Source organism: Periplaneta americana, chromosome 14 (assembly GCF_040183065.1).
Source record: "Periplaneta americana isolate PAMFEO1 chromosome 14, P.americana_PAMFEO1_priV1, whole genome shotgun sequence".
NCBI classification, from domain to species: domain Eukaryota; kingdom Metazoa; phylum Arthropoda; class Insecta; order Blattodea; family Blattidae; genus Periplaneta; species Periplaneta americana.
The window spans coordinates 154,280,873-154,303,530 of record NC_091130.1 but is presented as its reverse complement, the minus strand read 5'-3'; the positions used below and the strand labels follow the sequence as shown (position 1 = coordinate 154,303,530).

At 37.1% G+C, this 22,658-nt stretch overlaps 1 protein-coding gene across 1 annotated transcript; it reads left to right on the top strand.

The window, feature by feature from the left end:
* Window positions 1–2,327: 2,327 nt before the first annotated feature.
* Window positions 2,328–13,505, top strand: LOC138713880 (probable E3 ubiquitin-protein ligase sinah). Its single transcript, XM_069846373.1, has 2 exons — window positions 2,328–2,479; window positions 12,634–13,505. Exon 2 carries the CDS (start codon window positions 12,641–12,643, stop codon window positions 13,496–13,498), a length of 858 nt encoding a protein of 285 aa, XP_069702474.1. The 5' UTR covers window positions 2,328–2,479; window positions 12,634–12,640; the 3' UTR covers window positions 13,499–13,505.
* The last annotated feature ends 9,153 nt before the right edge of the window (window positions 13,506–22,658 follow it).

Here is a 22,658-nt window from a genome sequence, read left to right as displayed (position 1 = left end):
AAATGTCGAACGCATTCGCGAGGCATTTCAGAGAAGCCCGCGGAAATCCATTCGACAGGCTAGTGTGCAGTTGAACATCCCACCAACAACAGTGCATACAGTGCTCCATAAAAGATTGCGTTTGCGAGCGTACAAGCTGCAACTTCATCAGATGATTACGCCGAATGATAAACTGGAACGAAAACGCTTTGCAGAAACAATGTTGGATAAAGTGGACGATGACGACACATTTCTAACTCGAGTCTGTTTCTCAGATGAGGCAACCTTCCACGTCAGTGGAAAAGTAAACCGACACAATTGTCGCATCTGGGGGTCGGAAAATCCAAGTGTCGTAATTGAACACCAACGGGATTCCCCTAAATGGAATGTTTGGTGTGGGATCATGCGTGACAGAATCATTGGTCCCTATTTCTTTGCTGAAAAGACAGTCACTGCAAACACGTACCTGGATATGTTGCAACTGTATGCTGTGCCACAACTCCCAGATGGAGCAATTTTCCAGCAAGATGGGGCTCCACCACACTTTGCCAACATGGTTCGCACATTCTTAGACGAACAATTCCCTGCAAGATGGATCGGAAGAGGATCACCGTACATCACATGGCCTGCCAGATCACCAGATCTAATACCACCTGATTTTTTCCTGTGGGGGTTTGTTAAGGACCAGGTCTACAGGACGCCAGTACGTGATTTGGCAGACTTACAAGAAAGAATTTATGCTGCTGTCAACAATGTTACACCACAGATGCTTCATAACACTTGGGTCGAGGTTGAATACCGGTTGGATATTTCCCATGCCACCAATGGAAGCCATGTTGAGGTTTATGGAACATAAGGTAACAAAAATTCCCAGTTTTCATTCTTTGTAGCAGTTGGTTTCAACTATATACTTGTATTAATTCAGAAGTTATAGCTATTTCTTTTGTTATACTTATAAGCGGAACACTCTGTATATATATAATCAATCTTGCATGCAATGCGTAAAGTTGAACCGTATATAGATGGTTAAACCAGCGAATAGGGATTATAAAGAATGGACACTGAGCGAATTTTCCTGTGTTTTGTTTCTCTGTGCGCAGCGTTTAGTTCCACTTTCAAGCGCTAGAGGTTAGTGTAATCGAACATACACTAAGATAATAATTGAGAAGAGTTGAGACACAGGATCCAAACATCGCCTACCTTATTGCATAATCCAGTAACGCTTTGCTTCAAATAAACTCAAGTTAACAGCTTTTCCTTATTTCTCAGTGACAAACTAGTTGTAATAATACTATTTTATATTTCAGATATAATAAATTATATTATAAAATAATATAATACATTATAAAATTAACTATCGAATTTGTTTAATATTTGTATATAATATAATATAGGTATATGGTTTTACTTCTCGTAAGAGTTTTGTTTTTCCATTTTCAGCACTATCAAATCATTACATATTTTAATTGTTGTTGGGGTCAACGTCTTAACTCTCATTATAAAGAAACTCTAGATTCTAGACATTACAGTTAATGACGGATTTATTATTTTATGGATCCAATTTATTTTATTTGAGTACATAATGTACCTAGATGTATTAATTATATGTGTTATATTTCCGCTGTGTCGACTGCCAGCTGGTGTGATGTCAGCGCCAACTCTAGGGAGAAAGCAGAATCTCACGCTCTAGCTGGCTTGAAGGTCATTGAAATCAGTCCGGCTACATCAAAGGTACCGATGCGAAGTGTCCATTCTTTATAATCCCTATTCGCTGGTTAAACTATAAAACGTCTTTGATATAGATACACCTTAAAAGATATTCTTCGTCACTCTTACACCTCGAAATGCCCGCGCTTGACATACCTACCAGAGATAGTCGACCGTGGCCAGAGGTGATCCCTTACTATCGATAGTCGCATCCTTCATTACATATTCTTCACTGCGCCACATGTTACATTGGTATTCCTTGCAAAATAGTTCCCCCACTAAACTAGAATATTCCCGCATTTCATTAATAAACAGAATAATTTCAGATCTGAAAGTAATTTTTATAATATTTTACAGACCATGAATTACCGTCTATACTTAAATTGTACGTATCTTTTGTTCGTGCTTACATGAGAGTTTTCTTTCTATACTTTCTGATGCATACCATATAACCTCTTTTCCAGGTCTAGAAGTGTTTCTTATGATTAATTACATCATATGAATTATATTTCACTATAAGATTGTACATATATTTTGTGTTAAGTAATTTTGTAGTAGATTTAATAATATCTTACCTGAAGTTCATAGTTTATAAGGCAGAAAGAAAAGGTTGGCATTTCTGTTTAAAACACGTGATTAATTGGGAGGGGAGAGGTGATAAGGACGGAAGTCGAGGATCATCGTTGTGGTCAGTCGTGCGTTTGGAGTTGCTGTCGTTATTGTGGAATATAAATGTAATCTATTCGTGGACGTGAATAGCTTACGTCTTGCCTGTACATTGGTAACGATATAGGTAAATCTGGTTTATATCATTTTAATGAAGCTAAGTGTGATTTTGTGGTTATGTACTTGTTTCACCACCGGGGAATACCACCATTCTTTTTATAGAGACTACAGTATGTTGTTCCGTGTCTTCGTCATGCACTTAAAATTGATGCGTTTTGGATTCGATAAAATGTTACTTTGACATCTGTTTATTAATATGGTGTCAACACTTGCTATTATTAAAAATCAAATGTGCAGTTGTGTGCAATACGCTCGTATTTTACATATGCAAGTTTTGCACACATGTCGCCAACACTCTTTATCACCTGTACTGTTTTCTAGTTTCGGCGTTTCTTTGCGGTATTTTTTACAATTGCAGTACTAACGTACTTTTGTCAAGTCATGCATACCATAAACAAAATACAAATTGCGTGATGACGCCAATTTTGCATAGGAATAAGGGTGGAGAGTTGCTGTGAAAATTGTGGCCGACGGAGAAGTGGGATCGCATGCTTTACATGTAAGGTCTTCGGTAGGTAAACCTACATAGATAGCGAATTTTCGTAAAGTGGATTATCAGTGACAGGTTAGGTTAGTTCAGGCTTTTGGTATGCCTGATATATATATACACATCTTGGCTCATAGGTGGTTATGTATATCAGCATTCCTTTGGTAACGTCATTGTAAAGAATTACTTGGTTCCGTTTTAGGTTAAATGAGCGCTGAGGTAGTACCCTTCTTCCTTAGCTTCTACACATTCAACTGTTTCTTCTGTAATACCAACATAACTTGGTGATATTACGAAAGTTTCACGCTAGCATACACTCAGGCTACGCGTTGCATATATGAATCCGAGACAGGTTAGGTTAGGCTTTTATTATGTCTTGTATATACAAATCTGTGACAGGTTGGGTTAGGTTAGGTTAGGTTCATATTATGTCTTGCATATACGAATCTACAGGATTTTTAAATCCTAGTGGTTTTTGTTTAGCGATGGCTGCGTAATGGTCGACATGGAAACGAAGTTACAATATAGGAATTTTGTGTCTATTTCATTATTATTTGTTGTGCTTCACTGTATTTCAGTGGTTATTGAATTAATACAGTTTTACATTCTTCACATTACATCGTATCATTTGTTTTATGTCCCTACGTCCCTTTCCTTCACTAGAAACCACAACGTTTGTACTTTTATTACCAAGCACCTTCCATTTTAAAATCCTTAACTTTTGAAATCCATCTCCGCAAGAAATCGCTTACAGATTAAACAATTTTCACTTCCAAAGTCACCGGAACTACCTCAACGCTCGTTTTTCCCCAGTTTTATTTTTTTTCAGCCTAGTTTTAGGCCCACTGGATACCTGTTAAGGATCCTGCGAATTCGGCTAGGTGATTACCATGTAAATGTAATTATGTCCGGAAGTAATATTGTCATTTGTGGTGGTAATTATTTACTTTAGCTGGCTGCGAGTTTTTAAAACAAAATTTATTTGAAACTTCTTGATTTGACTTGGGGAATACGTATAGGCTAAACCACTGAGTGGAAAGCAATAATTTTAACTCCAGCCTTGTCAGAGCCTTTGGTCTTGGATTGCCAGATTTTAAAAATATCAAAGAGTGATATTTTACTGTAGTTGATATAAAAGCTGCTTCATGATAATTTATTATTACTAGGGCTAGGATTTTGATGACCTATAAATCATGAAAAAATATCCTAAAAATAATGCATTTATGACCTAAAAGTCTTTTAAAATATGCCCTAAAAATTGATCTTACATAATTGGCTTAGTAGGAAAAGAGGCTTTGTACTACTTAATATTTAGACTAGTAATTAAATTAAATTTTACATAATTTTTTCTAAATAGTACACTTTAATTAATTATTTTACCTGATGTAGTTTCCATGTATGATCGTTTACCTCTGCTTCGGCATGTGGACCTGAGGTCAGCAATCAGCTGGTCGGTTTTGGCCCTTCATGGGCTGTAGCACCATGGATTTACTTTACATTTAGTTTCCATGTAGTCTACCACAAGACCACTCTTACCACAAGGCCACTCTTATCCGGAATTAGCGGTATAGAGGAATCTATATTGAAGGGGTAGTTGGCCTGATCCATTACTTGGGGTGTACTACGTTAAAATGGCAATATTTGTGTAAAAAACGATTAAAATGTTATACAAAATAATGGGTATTAATGGACAAAATATGTAAAGAAAATATCAAAGGAAATAAACATTATTTTACATTAATAATGGGGATTTATGGCCAAAATTAAATGAAAATGTCTAAAAAATGACTGAATAAAACAAAACATGCTCTTATGAGTTGAAACAGGCAAAAAATGCTCTAACAAATATGTCTCAAAACACTCTGTTTATCACATAACATATAAATACTAAAGCAGCTATGTTTCTGGCTTAGGCTACTAGAAAAAATATTCTATTTCATCAAAATCCTAGCCCTAATTATTATGCTATATAGGCTATGTATGTATAGGATAATTAATGAACTACTTTTTTCAACATTTTATTAAATATTTATCATAACATTTGTTATAATTTATAATTCTGTGTTATTTAATGTGACAATTTAACCCTATAAATATCAAAATACAAAATTAAAGTGGTGAAATTTGCATACCGCTTTAAGTCTGCACACGGCACGTGATGGATTTGTTTCGCCTCGTGTGTAAATTTAGTTTTCGTTTAGTAATGAGTAATATCTTAAAAAGCGGGACATTCTGTGTTCCGTAAAGTGGAACATGGGAAAATTTCCTGAAAATCGGGAATGTCCCTCCATATCAGAACATCTGGCAACCCTACCTTGGTCTCAGACTGTCACTTGGCTATCCCACCATTTAACCCACTCTAATCTTCTCACAGTCTTCGGCCTCATGTCACTTATCTAGCCCACTCTAACTTCGCCGTATTCCTCATGTCACTTAGCTATTCTCTCATTTAACTCTAATCTTGTTACAGTTCTTGGCTTCATTTCAGTTATCCCCTCTTATGCTTATTAACGTATTATGTAATATCTCTGCTTTTGTTTTTGCGTCATTTCGCCATTGTCCGAGAATAGAAGTGCTCCCCACTTCACTATCCCCTCATCTAACCCATTCTAACCTCGCCACATTCCTCAGCCTCACGTCACTTAGCTATCTCCTCATCTGATCTAACCTTTAACTCTCAATACTTATATAAATACTAGTGGCTTGTGCAGCAAATGCTGCAAACTAAGTTCATTAGACATTCAAATAAACATTTTTCAGATTATTTTCAATGAAAAATACCAGACATTTTGAAAGTTATTTGCTTCCATAATAATGAAACATACTCCCCTCTGAATTTTTTTTATGCCAAATACTTTTTCTTGAACCTATCCATCTTCAGTTTTCGAGTTTCAACACGAAAACGCAAGTAATAATGTCAGGACGATCAGTGCGTTTTTCATGTGGGAGTAAAGCAATAGCTAGGCCTATTTCAACTCATTGTGGAACGTAGATGAAAGTTAAAAAAAATTCAGGTTTGCTATGCTTTCGAACAATAGACATATCTTGGTATAGCTGCTGTATTTAGAGCTTGAAATGTAGAGGGTAAAATCATTTTATCCTGCTAAGAGATCTTGCTGAAATGATTGGGAGACTACAAAATTTTGTAGGCCTCTTCTTCTTAGTTTATCAGTCAGTAATACCGTCTTTCCTTAGGAACTGTAATTTTACAGCCAATACTGAAGAGAATGACGCATATAAGTATCTACACCATACCGCCATTAAGTATATGAAAAAGACCCCCCCCCCCCAACTTGATTAATAACTAAAAATATTTGACTTTTTATAACAGTATTATTATCTTACGCAAGTTTTGTAGTTCTATATTAACATCATGGCATTAACTATAATAATATTTAATTTCTAATGGTAATAATGTCATCAAATCACCTCAAGTTTTGTACATTTTAATATCCAATACACAGCTGTACTCAGAAAATTACACACTGCAGAATCAGTCCTGTAAATTATTTTTTGTAAGTCTTGAAGTTTTTAATAACCAATTGAATTTGAACTCTAAATATGTCAGAACTCCTGCAAGGTCATGGCCTTCATGTAATAGCCTTTTGTTTATTGTAGTGTGTGTTTTGTTTTATTCTGAAATGCAATTAGTTCTCAAAACTGACGAAAGATGGATTTTGGAAAATAGGAAAATGATGTAGGAAAATTGACATTTCACTGAAAACTACTATTTTTCTGAAAAACTTTGGGTTCCAAGCTTCAAAATGATGGGTCACTCATTAAAATTCGTTCATTCGTTTTCCCGTAATTTCCATTACCAGTTCAAATTATATATATATATAGATATGCCGGCACATACTGACATGTACTGGCCTCCATGATAGCACAATACAAAATGGCAGACCAACTCATTAATACATCACAACACGCTCTGTGTAAGAAACATCAAAACATATACACCAATGTCAGTCGCCTACACAAGGATACATTTCTTAAAGTTGTAATTACGAGGGGGATCCAGGAAATAACGACTGTTTTGTTGTAATAATTAAAAAAAAAATATATTTATTTGAAAAAACAAAGTCTGTTACATAACTGAAGCTTCCTTTACTTCTCTACATAATCACCACCTACATTTAAACATTTGTCGTATCTGTTCACTAGCTTTAGAATTCCCGTGTTATACTCCTCTGCCGCCAGTTCATTAAGCCAGGTGTTCACTGTCTTCTTCAACTCTTCATCACTTCCAAAACGCGTACCACCCAGAAAGTCTTTCAGCTTAGTGAAAAGGTGAAAATCGCTAGGAGCAAGGTCTGGACTATAGGGCGGATGATCAAAGATTTCCCAACCGAATTGATCCAGCATTTCTCGACTTGAAGCAGCAGTGTGCAGGTGGGTGTTGTCGTGAAGAGGCACAACTCCTCTCGAAAGCATTCCTCGCCTCTTGTTTTGGATGGCTCGCCGTAGTTTTCGTAAAGTCTCACAATAACGATTTGCATTGATCGTAGTGCCTTTTGGCATGAAATCCAGCAAAAGAACACCTTTGCGATCCCAAAAGACAGTAGCCATGACTTTTTGTGTTGAGAGAGTCTGTTTGAATTTTCTCGGTTTCTTGGGTGACGAGGGATGATGCCACTGACGTGATTGGCGCTTGGTCTCTGGGGTGTTGTGAGACACCCAGGTCTCATCACCAGTCACAATTTGATCAAGACAGGCGTCTCCATCTGTGTGATATCGCATCAAGAATGTCAATGCTGAGGCCATTCTCTGAGTTTTGTGTTGGTCACTCAGTTGCCGTGGAACCCATCGTGCACAGATTTTGTGGTAGTGAAGATGTTGCGACACAATTTCACCAAGCAAAGAACGAGAAATGTCAGGAAAGGCAATATGCAATTTGTCGAGTGATGTGCGCCTGTCTTGCAAGATTCTGTCCTTCACTTTAGTCTTCAGGTCTTCTGTGATGAGTGATGGGCGTCTGGGTCTAGTTTCATCGTGGACATTTGTTCGCTCATTGTTGAACATTTGGCACCATTTTCTCACATTTCTTTCATTCATTACAGTATCACCATACACTTCTTTCAATTGCCGGTAAATTTCTGCAGGTTTCAAATGTCGGGTATTCAAAAATCGAATCACACTCCTCACCTCACAGTTGGCGGGATTATCAATCACGTCGTTCATTTTGAAGTAACACAGAATGCACAATGGCGACTTGTTGCAACCAGTACTCACAACATTATGAGAACATGTTAAGGAAGCCAGTTGACCTTCAAACAAGGAAGGGGAGTCAGCTGCGCGGCGGGTATGCGCGAACGGTCGTTATTTCCTGGATCCCCCTCGTACTAACTAGATAAAATGAAAATTACTGTTCCCCGAAATATATGGAGAATAAATATTGGTGGGTCCTTTTCCTCCATCCTTTTAACCACAATCAAAAAGCTAACCTTAGTTTTATTATCATTTTGTTATTAAACAATTTTCTTCAATCTAGATTATTCCTGATTATTAACCATAGGTCCCTTATATTGAGAAATGTAATGTAAATAATTACCTTTTCTGCATTTCATAATAGGGATAGCGTGAAGGACATTGACTAACATGTGGTCACTGAAGAATAAACTGTATTTCAACTTAAATAAATGTTATTATATGATATATACTAGGAAAAAAAACTTATTTTACTTACAGATACTCAATGGGTGGGGAATTACTGGAAATGACTGACACGGTAAAAGATTTAGGCATACGATTCACTTATAATATGGATTTTTCCAGCCATATACTTGAACTTGTGTCTCAGTCTCTTAAACTTCTAGGATTTATCTATAGACATAACACAAAATTCTCCTCTCAAGATAGTTTAAAAATTCTATTTTTTACACTAGTTAGATCAAAACTTGAATATTGCAGTACTGTATGGAACCCCTATCAAATTAAATATATTAACAAAATTGAGAGTGTTCAAAAAGGATTCATCAGATTTTTGTTTCTTAAATGATTTGGTTACTATCCCTCCTGGAATAATGAAAGTAGTATCTCGTACTTATCTCTTTTGTCTCTCTTTAATTTTGAAAGTTTGCAACACAGAAGAAATAATATTGATATAAAATGCCTCCATAATTTATTAACAAGTTATGTAAATAGTCATCTACTGTCCAGGATAGCAATACATGTACCAAGAGAGAACTGTAGGACCAGTAAAATATTTAATATAAACTATGCTAGGACATGTTATTACAAGTACTCTCCACTTCTTAGAATCTGTTCCTTCTATAATAAACTGAGCAATATTGACATCGTTCAGGATAGAACCACACTCTTGAGAGAAATAAATACCGGTAGCATTCAGAACACTCCATAAGTATTTTGCTAATAAATAGATCTTAACTGGTTTGCATATTGTATTTTTGGTCTTCTTTCTTAAATTATTTCATATCAATTATCATTACTAACTCACCCTAATTCTGACTTAACGTAGGTCTAGTCCCTCATCAGTTATTGTATTATTGTTACTAATCTGTGACTAGTTATTTGCATTTCATCACTTGCTCTATTACTTACTTACTTACTGGCTTTTAAGGAACCCGGAGGTTCATTGCCGCCCTCACATAAGCCCGCCATTGGTCCCTATCCTGAGCAAGATTAATCCAGTCTCTATCATCATATCCCACCTCCCTCAAATCTATTTTAATATTATCTTCCCACCTACGTCTCGGCCTCCTTAAAGGTCTTGTTCCCTCCGGCCTCCCAACCAACACTCTATATCCATTTCTGGATTCGCCCATACGTGCTACATGCCCTGCCCATCTCAAACGTCTGGATTTAATGTTCCTAATTATGTCAGGTGAAGAATACAATGCGTGCAGTTCTGTGTTGTGTAACTTTCTCCATTCTCCTGTAACTTCATCCCTCTTAGCCCCAAATATTTTCCTAAGAACCTTATTCTCATACACTCTTAATCTTTGTTCCTCTCTCAAAGTGAGAGTCCAAGTTTCACAACCATATAGAACAACCGGTAATATAACTGTTTTATAAATTCTATGCTCTATTACTTTAATATAATCTAAGTTTTCTTCATACTGTAAATACTTTTGTTCTTGTTTACCGAGATTTATGAGGGGGATCCAGGAAATAACGACCGTTTTGTTGTAATAATTAAAAAATATATATTTATTTGAAAAAACAAAGTTAGTTACATAACTGAAGCTTCCTTTACTTCTCTACATAATCACCACCTACATTTAAACATTTGTCGTATCTGTTCACTAGCTTTATAATTCCCGTGTTATACTCCTCTGCCGCCAGTTCATTAAGCCAGGTTGTTCACTGTCTTCTTCAACTCTTCATCACTTCCAAAACGCGTACCACCCAGAAAGTCTTTCAGCTTAGTGAAAAGGTGAAAATCGCTAGGAGCAAGGTCTGGACTATAGGGCGGATGATCAAAGATTTCCCAACCGAATTGATCCAGCAATTCTCGAGTTGAAGCAGCAGTGTGCGGGCGGGCACAGATTTTGTGGTAGCCAAGATGTTGCGACACAATTTCACCAAGCAAAGAACGAGAAATGTCAGGAAAGGCAATATGCAATTCGTCGAGTGATGTGCGCCTGTCTTGCAAGATTCTGTTGTTCACTTTAGTCTTCAGGTCTTCTGTGATGAGTGATGGGCGACATTTAACCATGTTGCAATCATGTGCCACAAATAATACAAAGAGATCTTTCCTAAACTAGCGTAACATACTGTCCAATCCTCCAAAACAAACTTGAATGTGAAATAATTTGTGTTGTTAGCTTGGCATTGTTCTGCATGAAGTCGGAGCTACTCTGTAAGAGACTTCCTTGATGTAAATGGGACAATGGCTGGCTCGTGGAACAAAAGCACACATCAGTCCGTCTTTGAAGGCAAATATTGATTCTTTGATTCGTGATGGACATTGCTGACTATCCTGTTAAGTGTGTCAATATCTTCTTGGAATTTTGCTGTGACACTGCCTTAAAAATATGAATTTAGACACCTAATTTATATTTACTTTTCATTACTTACTTACTGGCTTCTAAGGAACCCGGAGGTTCATTGCCGCCCTCACATAAGCCTGCCATCGGTCCCTATCCTGAGCAAGATTAATCCAGTCTCTATCATCATATCCCACCTTCAAACAAGGAAGGGGAATCAGCTGCGTGGCGGGTATGTGCGAACGGTCGTTATTTCCTGGATCCCCCTCGTACATGTAATATTTGCTTGATATCATTTGTTGAGTAGTATTGGATTGTAACTGTATAAGTTTGTTTAAATTACCATTATTATATTTATCACTAGGGAGCGGATTTTTATGTGCTAAAAAATTTAAATAGGCTATATTTATTTTTTATGTGCTAAAAAGTACGAAAATACTTGCTAGAAATAAAAAAATATTTTTCTTAAATATGACAAAAATACCTTACTTAGCTTGAAAAAAAATTTTATTAGGTAGTCTACTCACCAACCACACTTGAGTGCTAGTAGTTGGCCGAGAATTGCAGTGAACAACAAAGGTCATCTCCAAATTCTTCATCACAAATGCATGCCGATTATCTCTTAACAACGACTTATACTGTGAAAATGATCTTTCCACATCACAGGACGTCAGACGTGCATATTTAAAGAGAGGAATGTCACAAACACAAACACCGTCAATTTCACCTACAGGCACACCCTCCAATACTTGAGCAACTTTACACATTTTTTTATATCCACTGTTTTTCCCAAACACATTCTGGAATTTGTCCCTTAGTGATTGTGCTTCTGAACCTGGTAGCGAGTCTAGTTTAATTTCCACGGCACGCACCTCCCTGTTTCAGACAACAGGTTTTTGGACGTTTCGAGTTTTTTAATGGTGTCACACAAAAAGCTTAGATTTGCTAATAGGAAAGCCAAATCGTTTTCTAAACAACCATCTTTCAGTATGTCTTGAAGGATATCGGTTGACAAAGCCCGATAACAGGGAATCACAAGATATATTGCCTTACTTGATAGACATGAGCGAGAGGCGAGAGATTTGTTTAAATTAAATAATGTTCATGCCCGAGCTCTTATCTGTTGTGTTTCAAAAACAAAGCGTGGAATGAAATCATCATCAGCAACAATAAACATTCCTAATTATGTGTTGCAAGATCTCTCCTCCTTGTCCATGTTAATTTATTCTCTAATAATAACACTGATATGCTACCTAACAGTTCTCAGAACTTGAGGTGATACTATTACAAAAATGTATCATGGATACACCACACAGCGCTTAGAAACACGAAGCAACCAAGAATTCTTAAAAAAAAATAACGTACTTTTGAGTGACATAATTGATATAGTTTTAAAATATTTAAACGTTCTTGTAAAAAAATTATTTAAGTAAAAAAACTCCAAGATTTATGTGTTTATAATAGATTTCCTGAAAATATGTATTTACATAATTTTTTTTGTGAAAATATGTGTTTTTATGTGAAATAAAATTCGGGTTTTAAACTTGAAACTTCATGTTCGGAATTTTTAACTTTGTTAATTGTGTTTTATCACACGCAAAAAGAATATTTAATTACATAGGAATCCGCTCCTTATATATCACTACTGTTATTTTTTTCTCTACTCTGTAATTACATTGTTGAGTGGATTAAATAAATAAATAAATTAAACATTACTGATTCCAGTCACGTCATGATGGCAGCTGTGCAGTCGAGTAGTTCCCTGAGCTCTCTGTCAAGCCTGAACACGCAGGACGTGAATGAGAGCATCATGAAGCTGATGGAGTGTCCCGTATGCTATGAACCGCTGATACCGCCAATCCACCAGTGCAAGAATTCACACAACGTGTGCGAGAAATGCAGGAAGAAGATGACAGTATGTCCCACGTGCAACGAAGCGTACCTCAACACCAGGAGTGTGTTTGTCGAACACATCGCAGAACTCCTCTTCTATCCTTGTAAGAATGCCGAAGTTGGGTGCGCTGAACGGCATAATCTTCAGAATTTGGAGAAGCATAACAAAGAGTGCCCACACCGCATGTATGACTGCCTGCCAGGCAAGCCCACCAACTGCGCCTGGAAGGGCAGGAGTTTTGACATCTATACCCATGTGAGCGAGTCCCACGCCGAAATCTGCTGGATGACTGAAGAGAACAACGTATTCTATGAATCGGATGTGTTGAGGGGCACTGAAGATCTCCAACTGGTGTCTGCCCTTCACGAAATCTTCTGGTACAATTTGAAGTGCGATACTGCGAAGCAGAAACTGTTTTTGGCTGTCCAGTACATCGGCCCACAACACCTAGCATGCAATTTTACGTATAAAATTGATTTCTTTATGGAAGGAGATGAGGAGTCTACCATGAGTATTAAAACTAGAACCCAACCCGATACTCAGGAGGTCTCTAAAATTTATGACACTGGTTGTATTGTACTTCCTTTTGAACTGTTGAAACAATACTTGGACAGTAACAACAATCTGTCCTTCACTTTTGTGATAGCAAAAGTATCTGAGGGTGAGCCCCAGGAAGAAGAAGAAGAGGCCAAATGAATTGCAATATGAAGCTTTTTACTTAGGGCCCGTATTTTCATGATGCCAGACTTTCCAGAAACTTACCGTAATATCGTTCAAAATTACTACTTTACCTTCTGGATCATTCAGTGTCGGTTGAACCATTATTATTTCAAAATGTCACCTACTATCTCAGGTCATCTTCAAATTTGGTGAATATATTTGCTTACCAGAACTGTGAATTTATTTTACCTGTTGCACCATTTCTTTGTTATATAGCTGCATAAAACACTCCTGAAACAAAAATTGCTGTAGAAATTGAACAACTCTACATGGAAACATGGTTCTTGTGTTGAAATGTTTGTTTGTTATTGAAGATTTTGAAATTGCTATTGATGTGAAGTTATAGTTTATTGCTTTTATTTATTTATTTTTTTTTTAATGTGTTTAGAGAAAAATGCGAATTCTTCTTAAACGTTCATACCAGTTTAATCTCTTATATCCTATTTCTTCTTTAATTATTTCTGACATGTTTATTTTCCTTCATTTGCTTCTTAATATTTATCAAAAAGTGTTGTTACAGGATTCCCTAATGATGGTAGTAATTTGGAAGCAACAGTAAATTGAAAATTCATGAAAAAGAAAATTAAAGATAGAAAGCTTTGTTTAAGAAGTTAAGATTAAATTTATTCTGCTTTAATACTTGTGTTAACTTCTCGATTATTATAAACCCTATTAAATAAAACATAACATTTTTAACATTATAAACCCTCTATTCATTGTTTGGATGCCTGCTGCTTTTTAAGAACTGCTTATTACCAACATGGATAAATATATAATAGGATGCGAAACTGCGGTCAGCACCATCTGGATTTGGGGGTTTGGTTTGAAATAAGGTGATCAGCGCCCAACGTCGTAGGTGGTGAATATTAGAACTACGTGTTGGGTACATTACCGAGAGTTCTCTATTTATCCCGTTGTGTAATCTCGTAAGCAACGATTTATCCGTTCGAGATATTGCTGTACGGGAGAGTCGAAGATGAAGATGGCGGACTGAAACTTGCTAATAAGTGAACATAAAGTGATACGTGTGTGTATAAGCAGTGTATGTTAAACAGTGATGTTTATGGACGTTGTAAAAATAGTTTTGTGGAATGTATTGTAAAGTAACAGTAATATAATAAATTGAACTATCTAAGTAGTTCTTGCAGACTTTTCCATACCCAAAGAATACAATCCCAATTATCTAACCTTTTGCTTTATTTTTTGTCTCTGTCTGGTTATATTTTAATCGGGTAGTGTAAAACACATCGTCTCTTTTATCTTCCTGTTGGCTCCGGTAAGAATTTTCAGTAGAATATGCTGTGAGGAATAAAACCGTAAATGTTTTATTTTAAATTGTGTTCGTTTTGAATATCTATGAGGGAGGGAGGGAATACTTTCTGCACAGTTTAACATTTTCGTCAACAGGTGCGCTGCTAAATTCATGGAGTAATTACTCTTTTCGCTACTTGGTGCGCTGCTAGATGTAATAACGCCCCTCCCAGAAATAGATGGCAGCAAGATCATTTTCTACAACAGCGCCTCTAGTATGTGTTACGGGAAACTCGTTAAGTTTCGCATCCTATTATATATTTATCCATGTTACCAAACTGAAAATGTTACAAAAGCCTCACTGTTTTGTGGGAGTGGGGACACATTAGTGTAAAATTCATACATCAATCAAAAAGTCTTTTGCTAATTTTTGTAAATGTCATATTTGTTTTTCTTCTGTCATTACCTCCAGGCATGGAATTTTGTTCTGGAATAATTCATAGTATAATTAACGTTTCTTTCGACTTCTGACAGCTCACTAGTCATGTAGCTTAAGGGTTGTTGTCATGGCAACCAAGGTTAACTTTGATGCCCCCTGCTCTCTTAGTTAGATAGATATTTTATTAACCGTTGGAATACAATTATTCATGGCATCGTCAGTGTACATTAATCTAACAATGATACAATAATTTTACAGTCATCTTAATCTACGGTAACATGTCACATGCTTATTAAATAGGATACTAGTTACTTGGAATATAATGTCGTTAGTCACTGAGCAAATAACGTACTACTAATACTACTAATTCAGTTAGTAATGCATAACACACTAGAATAGTTACTTGTAAATAAGATGCTTAGTTTATTTTAAGAGATTCACTAATTATATTGTAATCACACACTATAGTCCCATCGCTCTAATTTCCGGCAGCCAATCACGTTACAGGTCGGCTACATTCAAATGTGTGTGTCTTGTGATTTGCTGATGATGTTAAACATTTCCTAAGGCTGGATAAATACTTAATATAATCGCCCGCCATTTTGGCTCTTTCGTTGGCATTTGCAGAAAGCACACGAAGACGTTATTTGCCGCTCAATTATTTGCTGAATTACAGTGTGTTTGATTTATTATCATAGGAGCTACGACATGATAATGTTTAACGATGTGGCAAGTAGATCCCTCGTATGGTAGCTCGGCAACGAAAGAACAAAAATGGCGAACGATACTACCTACCTAGACTTTATAGAGCCTTGACTTCCTAAGACATAGGCAAAGAGGAGGAGTCACACCGGGAATAACAGCGTCGCGACTGTAGCAGGCAATTTATTTTCTTCCTTCTGAGTCTTGATGCCGCTTCTCTTCCAGTAGGGTCTCCAGACACATGAAACAAGAGAGAACAGAAAGGCAGTACATATGGATAAAATTTAAAACTTTATATTTAAATATTCCTTTGTGCACATTGGCATGTGTGTCACTAATATATTTTTAACACATTTCTTAAACATACTATTGTTATGTGCCTTGACATGTGGGAGAAGTTTATTGTATAAATTCTATGGTGTTCGGGTAAAGGGGCATAAGTAATTTTTTTGTGCAGATGGAATTTTGTTCCCCAGATGAACACACAGGTTAAATTATACAAATGAGTGTGCAAAAATCAAAAGAATACTAGCAGTTGATGTGTTCAGTTTGTGTAGAAAATTATTTGCAATAAGGGTTCTAAGTTTAATTTTCATTTATCTCCGAACTCATTTTTATGACTTACCTCCTTTTACCCAAACACCACAGAATTACTGTCAGTAAGTCTGTGATAATTCAAATGTATATTATTGGATGTCCTAGTATTGTGCTGGTGGTATTCTGAGTTTGTTTTAAAGGAATTTAAATTTTTATGAATAAAGCAAACTGTTTTTAGGATATAAAAACAGGGTACTGGTACAATTTTAAGTTCCTTGAAAAGTCCTTTACTTTCTGTGTGAATGGATACTTGCTTCATAATTGCAATGCAGGCAATGCTGCCAAATTATGGAACATTCCTCTTACTGACTGGCTCCTAGCAGTAGCAACACGTTGGCAATGTTTCCATGACAACAGATCTGTAAACCACGCAGTTGGTGAGCTGTCAGAAGTCGAAAGAAACATTGATTCTACTATAATTTCTGAAAAGGGGGCACTTGGTGAAAGTATACTGATTACCCCGAAAATAGGATAAGTGAGATGATAACTAATAGAGGTAAATTCTTGACATCAATTACTGAACATCATGTAAAATTTGTATGGAGCCCTTAGCCAGGGAAAACAGTTTTTACAATGTTTTAAATCCGTGGCATGAGGCTTCGAACTTCCGTTTTGGTTGTACAGAAACGGAAATAAAATTTGGAGCTCCCTTATTATGTAATTTTCGCTTACAATGGACTGCATATATGCACTAAACAAGAATCTCTGTACATACGAGGCCTGTCTAAAAAGTATCCGACCTTTAGCCAGAAAAAATATTTCAAATACCTGACGGGGTTCAAAGTAGGCCCCTTGTGCTTGCACACACTTAGCCCACCGATCCTTCCACTGCCGGAAACACCTGGAAGTCTTCTTTTGGAATGGTGTTCAGCTCCGTCGTCGCGTTCCGCATTATCTCTTCTCTACTCTCAAAACGGGATCCTTTCAGTGGTGTCTTCAATTTTGGAAACAACGAGAAGTCGCAAGGAACCAGGTCTGGAGAGTAGGGAGGTTGGCGAACGGTTGTAATTCCATGTTTCGCCAAGAAATTGTGGATCAATTGGGATGAATGTGCGGGGGCGTTGTCGTGATTCAAGTGCCAGTTGTTCGCCGTCCACATGTCTGGTCTTTTGCGCTGAACTGCATCACGGAGTCGCCGGAGAACATCGTGATAGTACTCCTTTGTCACCGTTTGTCCTTCCGGTGCGTATTCTTGATGCACAATTCCACAGACATCAAAGAAAACAGTCAGCATCACCTTGATTTTGCTTCGCACCTGCCGCGCTTTCTTCGGCCTTGGAGACTCGGGATGCTTCCAATGCGACGACTGTCTTTTTGTTTCTGGGTCGTACCCGTACACCCATGACTCATCTCCAGTTATCATGGTGTTCAGAAACCCAGGATCAGTGTTGGCGGTGTCCAGAAGGTCCTGTGCAACGTCACGACGGAGGTCTTTTTGTTCCGGGGACAACAACTTGGGCACAAATTTCGCAGCCACTCGGTTCATGTTCAAATCATCACGCAAAATTGCATGTGCAGAATCTTTACTCACTCCAACCTCTTCGGCAATCTCTCGCACGGTCAAACGACGATCTGCCATCACCAAATTTCGCACCCTCTCAACAACAGCTGCTCTCCGAGCAGTTTGGGGCCTGCCACAACGCTGCTCACTCTCCGCTGATGTGCGGCCATCTTTGAATCGGTTGAACCACTCCTTAATTTGTGTTACACCCATCGCATCTTCCCCAAACACCTGCTGAATCTTACGAATTGTTTGGCTTTGAGAATCACCAAGCTTTTGACAAAATTTGATGCAGTATCTTTGCTCAATTCGTTCAGTCATCTTGCGAGAAAACTAAATCCGACAAACACTTAGAACAGCACCTTACTTGGCGACCACCAGCCAGTGACTGGCACAAGCGAATGTGGTGAAAAAATTCAAGTATGCGCATTACGGTTCCTCCTTCCACCGTGCACAGTGGCGCCGCCTTAGAATCATTACTTTGCGCGGGAAAATTTAAGGTCGGATACTTTTTAGACAGGCCTCGTATGCTACTTGTGGACAGTTGTGTGAAATTGTTGCCTACATACAGGTGGACTCCCATCAAGTCTCGCTCCAAATTTTAATTCCGTATCTGTACATATGCAAGTTTTGCAGTAACATTTATCTGAAGTGTTACTTTTCAAAAATGCGTATATTGGTTTTTGTCTGTATAAGTGCTCATCGAGATATTTTTATGAATTTGAAAGTACATTCACATGGCATGTCTAGTTGCTTTGTACCGATACCAGATTTAGTGGAGATATTATGGTAACATTTCGAAACAACTTGAATTCTTAATATCCCCATTTATAACTCGAATGGAATGATTGATCTTCAACAGGAACACAATTCGTGTTTATAAAGAAAATAGCATGTTATGGTCACTCGTTAACATTCGGAAAGGAATTATTGACCTTTGCATTGTAAACATCTCTTCCAGTTGTCCTTCACACTGAACTTTTAAACAGAATCTTCTAGCATGGAGCCTTTAGTCTGGTAAGAATATCGCTTAATTTTCTGAAAGTGTTTTCTATCATTGATACACATGGTCACAATCCAACCCTATTGTATTTGAACAGAAGGTGAAGCCATTCTTAACTTGAATTTTATAGTTTAGAATCAAATCTGGTTTAAAGATTTGATTATTATATTTTTTGCTTTATTTTAATTCTAACTGCAAGAACTTAATTCCTTTTTCTGTAAACTAGTTTCTTGAATTGTTTTATGCTTATTATTCGAAGAATTGAATTGAACTCTGGTTACTTTATTGTATTTCATGGCAGAATTGAATACTTGCTCAATTAATATTTGTAAAATGTGGAATGTAAAATTGAATTAATTGATGAACTAGTGGACTTACTCATGTTAAATATGAAATATCTGTCCGGCTTACAGCTGTTTCAGTGCTTCACGCAAAGTCCACTAGTTCATCAATTAATTATATTCAAGTGTTAAAAGTGGTGTACGCAAGATTCAAAATGGTGTAAAATTGAACCAAAGCGGAACTATTTACATATAGGCCTAGCATTTCAGCTAAGTTGATAAAATTGTAGTTCACTTTGAAATTATAATAATTCGTTGTACAAAGCATGGAAGAAGGATTTTGATGTTGAAGAATGAAATACAAATAGATTTGGAATTGAAACATTTATCTATTGCAATAGAAGTAAAGAAGACAAATGTGACAAATTACGAGTTACATGAAACTATACATATGTTGTATATGAATTATATTGTAATAGTTTTATAATAAAATATTTGTGTGATATAGACATGATAGTGTTATAATACCATACTGCTTAAGTTTTATGGGCACATAATTTAAAATGAGCAATGGTTATGTTGAAAGGGACCAAATGGAAAAGAAAGAAGTGTATTTGATAATTATGTGCAGGATCTATTTTTCTTTACTCATGGTGCTATTCCTTCCCTTGTGTGTTGACTAACGACAATATTTGACTTCTTAAAGTGTATAAAAAAATATACTGGAACTTGAATGTTATGTATTGTGTTACATACAGTAATTAAAGATTTGTTTAAATGATTTGTCGTGTGGTATAATGATTATAAGGCTTGTCTCTGGACCCACGTATCACAGGCCCAATCCTAGCTGAGAATAAAAACTATTCAAAGTGGCTTCATTTGAATGAGACACCAGGGTAGTGGAAAGTTAATTTGTGATTCTCTTTTTTTTTTTTTAAGAGAAAGTCGTGGGCATGCAAGGGTTTGTATACATTTTTAGCAGTGGTGGTTCCTCGGGGGAGGGAAGGGAGGAACATCCTCCTCACATTTTCTTCTTTTGAAAGTAAATACCAAATAAAATATGTGCCTTGAAATTCGAGGAAGATTCGATAATTTTTAAGTTCACAGCTATAAGAAAAACTCGGTTGATCGAGTTTTAAACGACGCGCGCTCATGTGCTGCTAGAAAACTGTGAGAAAGATGCGAGAGTGTCTGTGTAGAGGAAAGGCACTCCATCCCTCCTTTACTGCAGTTAACACACATAGACAACAGCGCACTAGCGGCCAGAGAAAGAAGCAGAGTTTTAAAGCAAGTAAATGAACGGAGAGGGAGGAGATCCTCCTCTGAATCAGTCATGGGCGGGAAATAGAAACCGACTGGTCTTGCAGCAAGCTCGCTACCACTGCCACTGCCACCTAACGATGTTGCATTCAACCGGACTATAACACATCTAGGAGGAGACACAACAAAACAGTTTTAACGCAAAGATATGAAAGACACCATATAAACTTTTTTTAATTATAAATCAAAAATATTATTCATTGCACTTTATATAGGCTACTATTCATGGTTTGAAACTTTCGTGGATATTTGAAAGTTAAAGTCTGGTTTATGTAAAACAAAGAGGAAGTAGTTCTACGTAGTTGGCCCCTGAAATTCACTTCTATTCATTGTTTACTAGACAGGGCAACAGCCAAGCTGTCAGAGCTTTGAAAAATAATGGTTGTATGACTTTACAAGAACTGACATTCTTCAAAAGCATGTGATACTGAACTTGTAAAATGTACATGTGGCAACACAGACCACGTGGGTGGGTGCAGTGTTCTCGCTTTCCTCAGATTATAACATATTTTGGACAATTTAGGAAACTCAGTTTACAAGAACAGATTATTGCTATACAGAAGGGAAGGCCAACCCCAACACTATCTGGTCTTACATGTATGCATGTAGGCTAATTTGTAGCATGTTTCATTCAAGAAGGTGTCATTTAGTGCTGTTAACTTCTTTCCTCCTCTTAAGAAATATGCAGGAGCCGCCAATGATTTTTAGGCTTTCACGGGAATGTGGTCAGAAATAGACTTTAGGGTGTTCCACCATGTCCTGGAACTTTATATTTTCAGTGTTTCGGAACTACATACAGATACCGTCAGGACAGGCAGATAGGACCAGAGAGATCACCTACTCCATTTGTTGGACTTGTTCTGTCTGGGTCGTTACAAACTGCTATTCTGCTTGACTCAAGAGTAGAGTTCCCCCCCCCCCTCCCCACCAGTGTTCGTTTAATCACATATAACAGATTGCTCAACCTTATAGGCTTTGACGGCAACAACTTTGATCAATTTCACTATGCTGCCATCTAGCTACTGTATAAGAAGTCACGTTATAACTCCCATTTGAATTGCATGAACTGTACTTCCATCTAGTGGTCGTTCCCAATCGACGGTGGCGATCCTGGTGGTTGTTCTCTTCCACATGTTACCATTTTTAACATGGGGATGGCCAATCTGTTATATATGTGATCAGGGCTACAACACACGTAAAACGATAATCACCAACAAACCCACCATATTGAAATAAGTGCTGCCACTACACCCACCTCCCAACCCTCAAGTGTTGGAGTGTTGCCAACAGTATAATATTTTCCAACTTAAAAAATAATGGAAAGCAATTAAAATCTGAATTGTGACAACAAAGCGGCAAACAATTATGACCACTGCGAAAATTAAAATTAAAAATCCTGGTTAGGACAAGTTGAGGTTTTTCCAGTGTTTCCCTCAACCCATTAAGGGCAAATTCAAATTTCAAATTTATTCACAATTTAAATTTTAAATTAATACATATGAAAAGATACCCAAAATGAGCATATGCTCATGCTCGGGTACAGTCCAGTAGTCTACATAAATTTTACAGAGATCAATAATAATGTTGATGATAGAATTTACAATAATAAAAATGGCTGCAAAAGGGTATCTGTCGGATACAGGAGGAAGAGCCATTAATCCTTCCCATTGAAGGCTTTAAGGAACCAACCTGGACAAATACCCAATGTCACATCCCTACCTTCCCGTGGTGCAGCTGTTAGTAAGCATAATTTAAAAGCCGAACTAAAGGGAGGGGCTACTCATCCATTAGCACTGGTCAGCTTGATGAGTTAATGACTTAATTTGGTATAATTTTCCTCCATTCAATACCTAATTCCCTCTTTACCCTTTCCTATCCAATCCTCTGACTGAACTCTTACTTTCTTCAAACCCGACGGTATTAGAGCATTTGAGGTCTATGGGTTCATTTCCCTTTCCTTCCTCCTCTTTCTACTTTTCTGTTCCTAGTGCTGACCTGCTATGGCACTAAAATCGTCCTCCAGTGGCTTAAGGAGGGAAAGC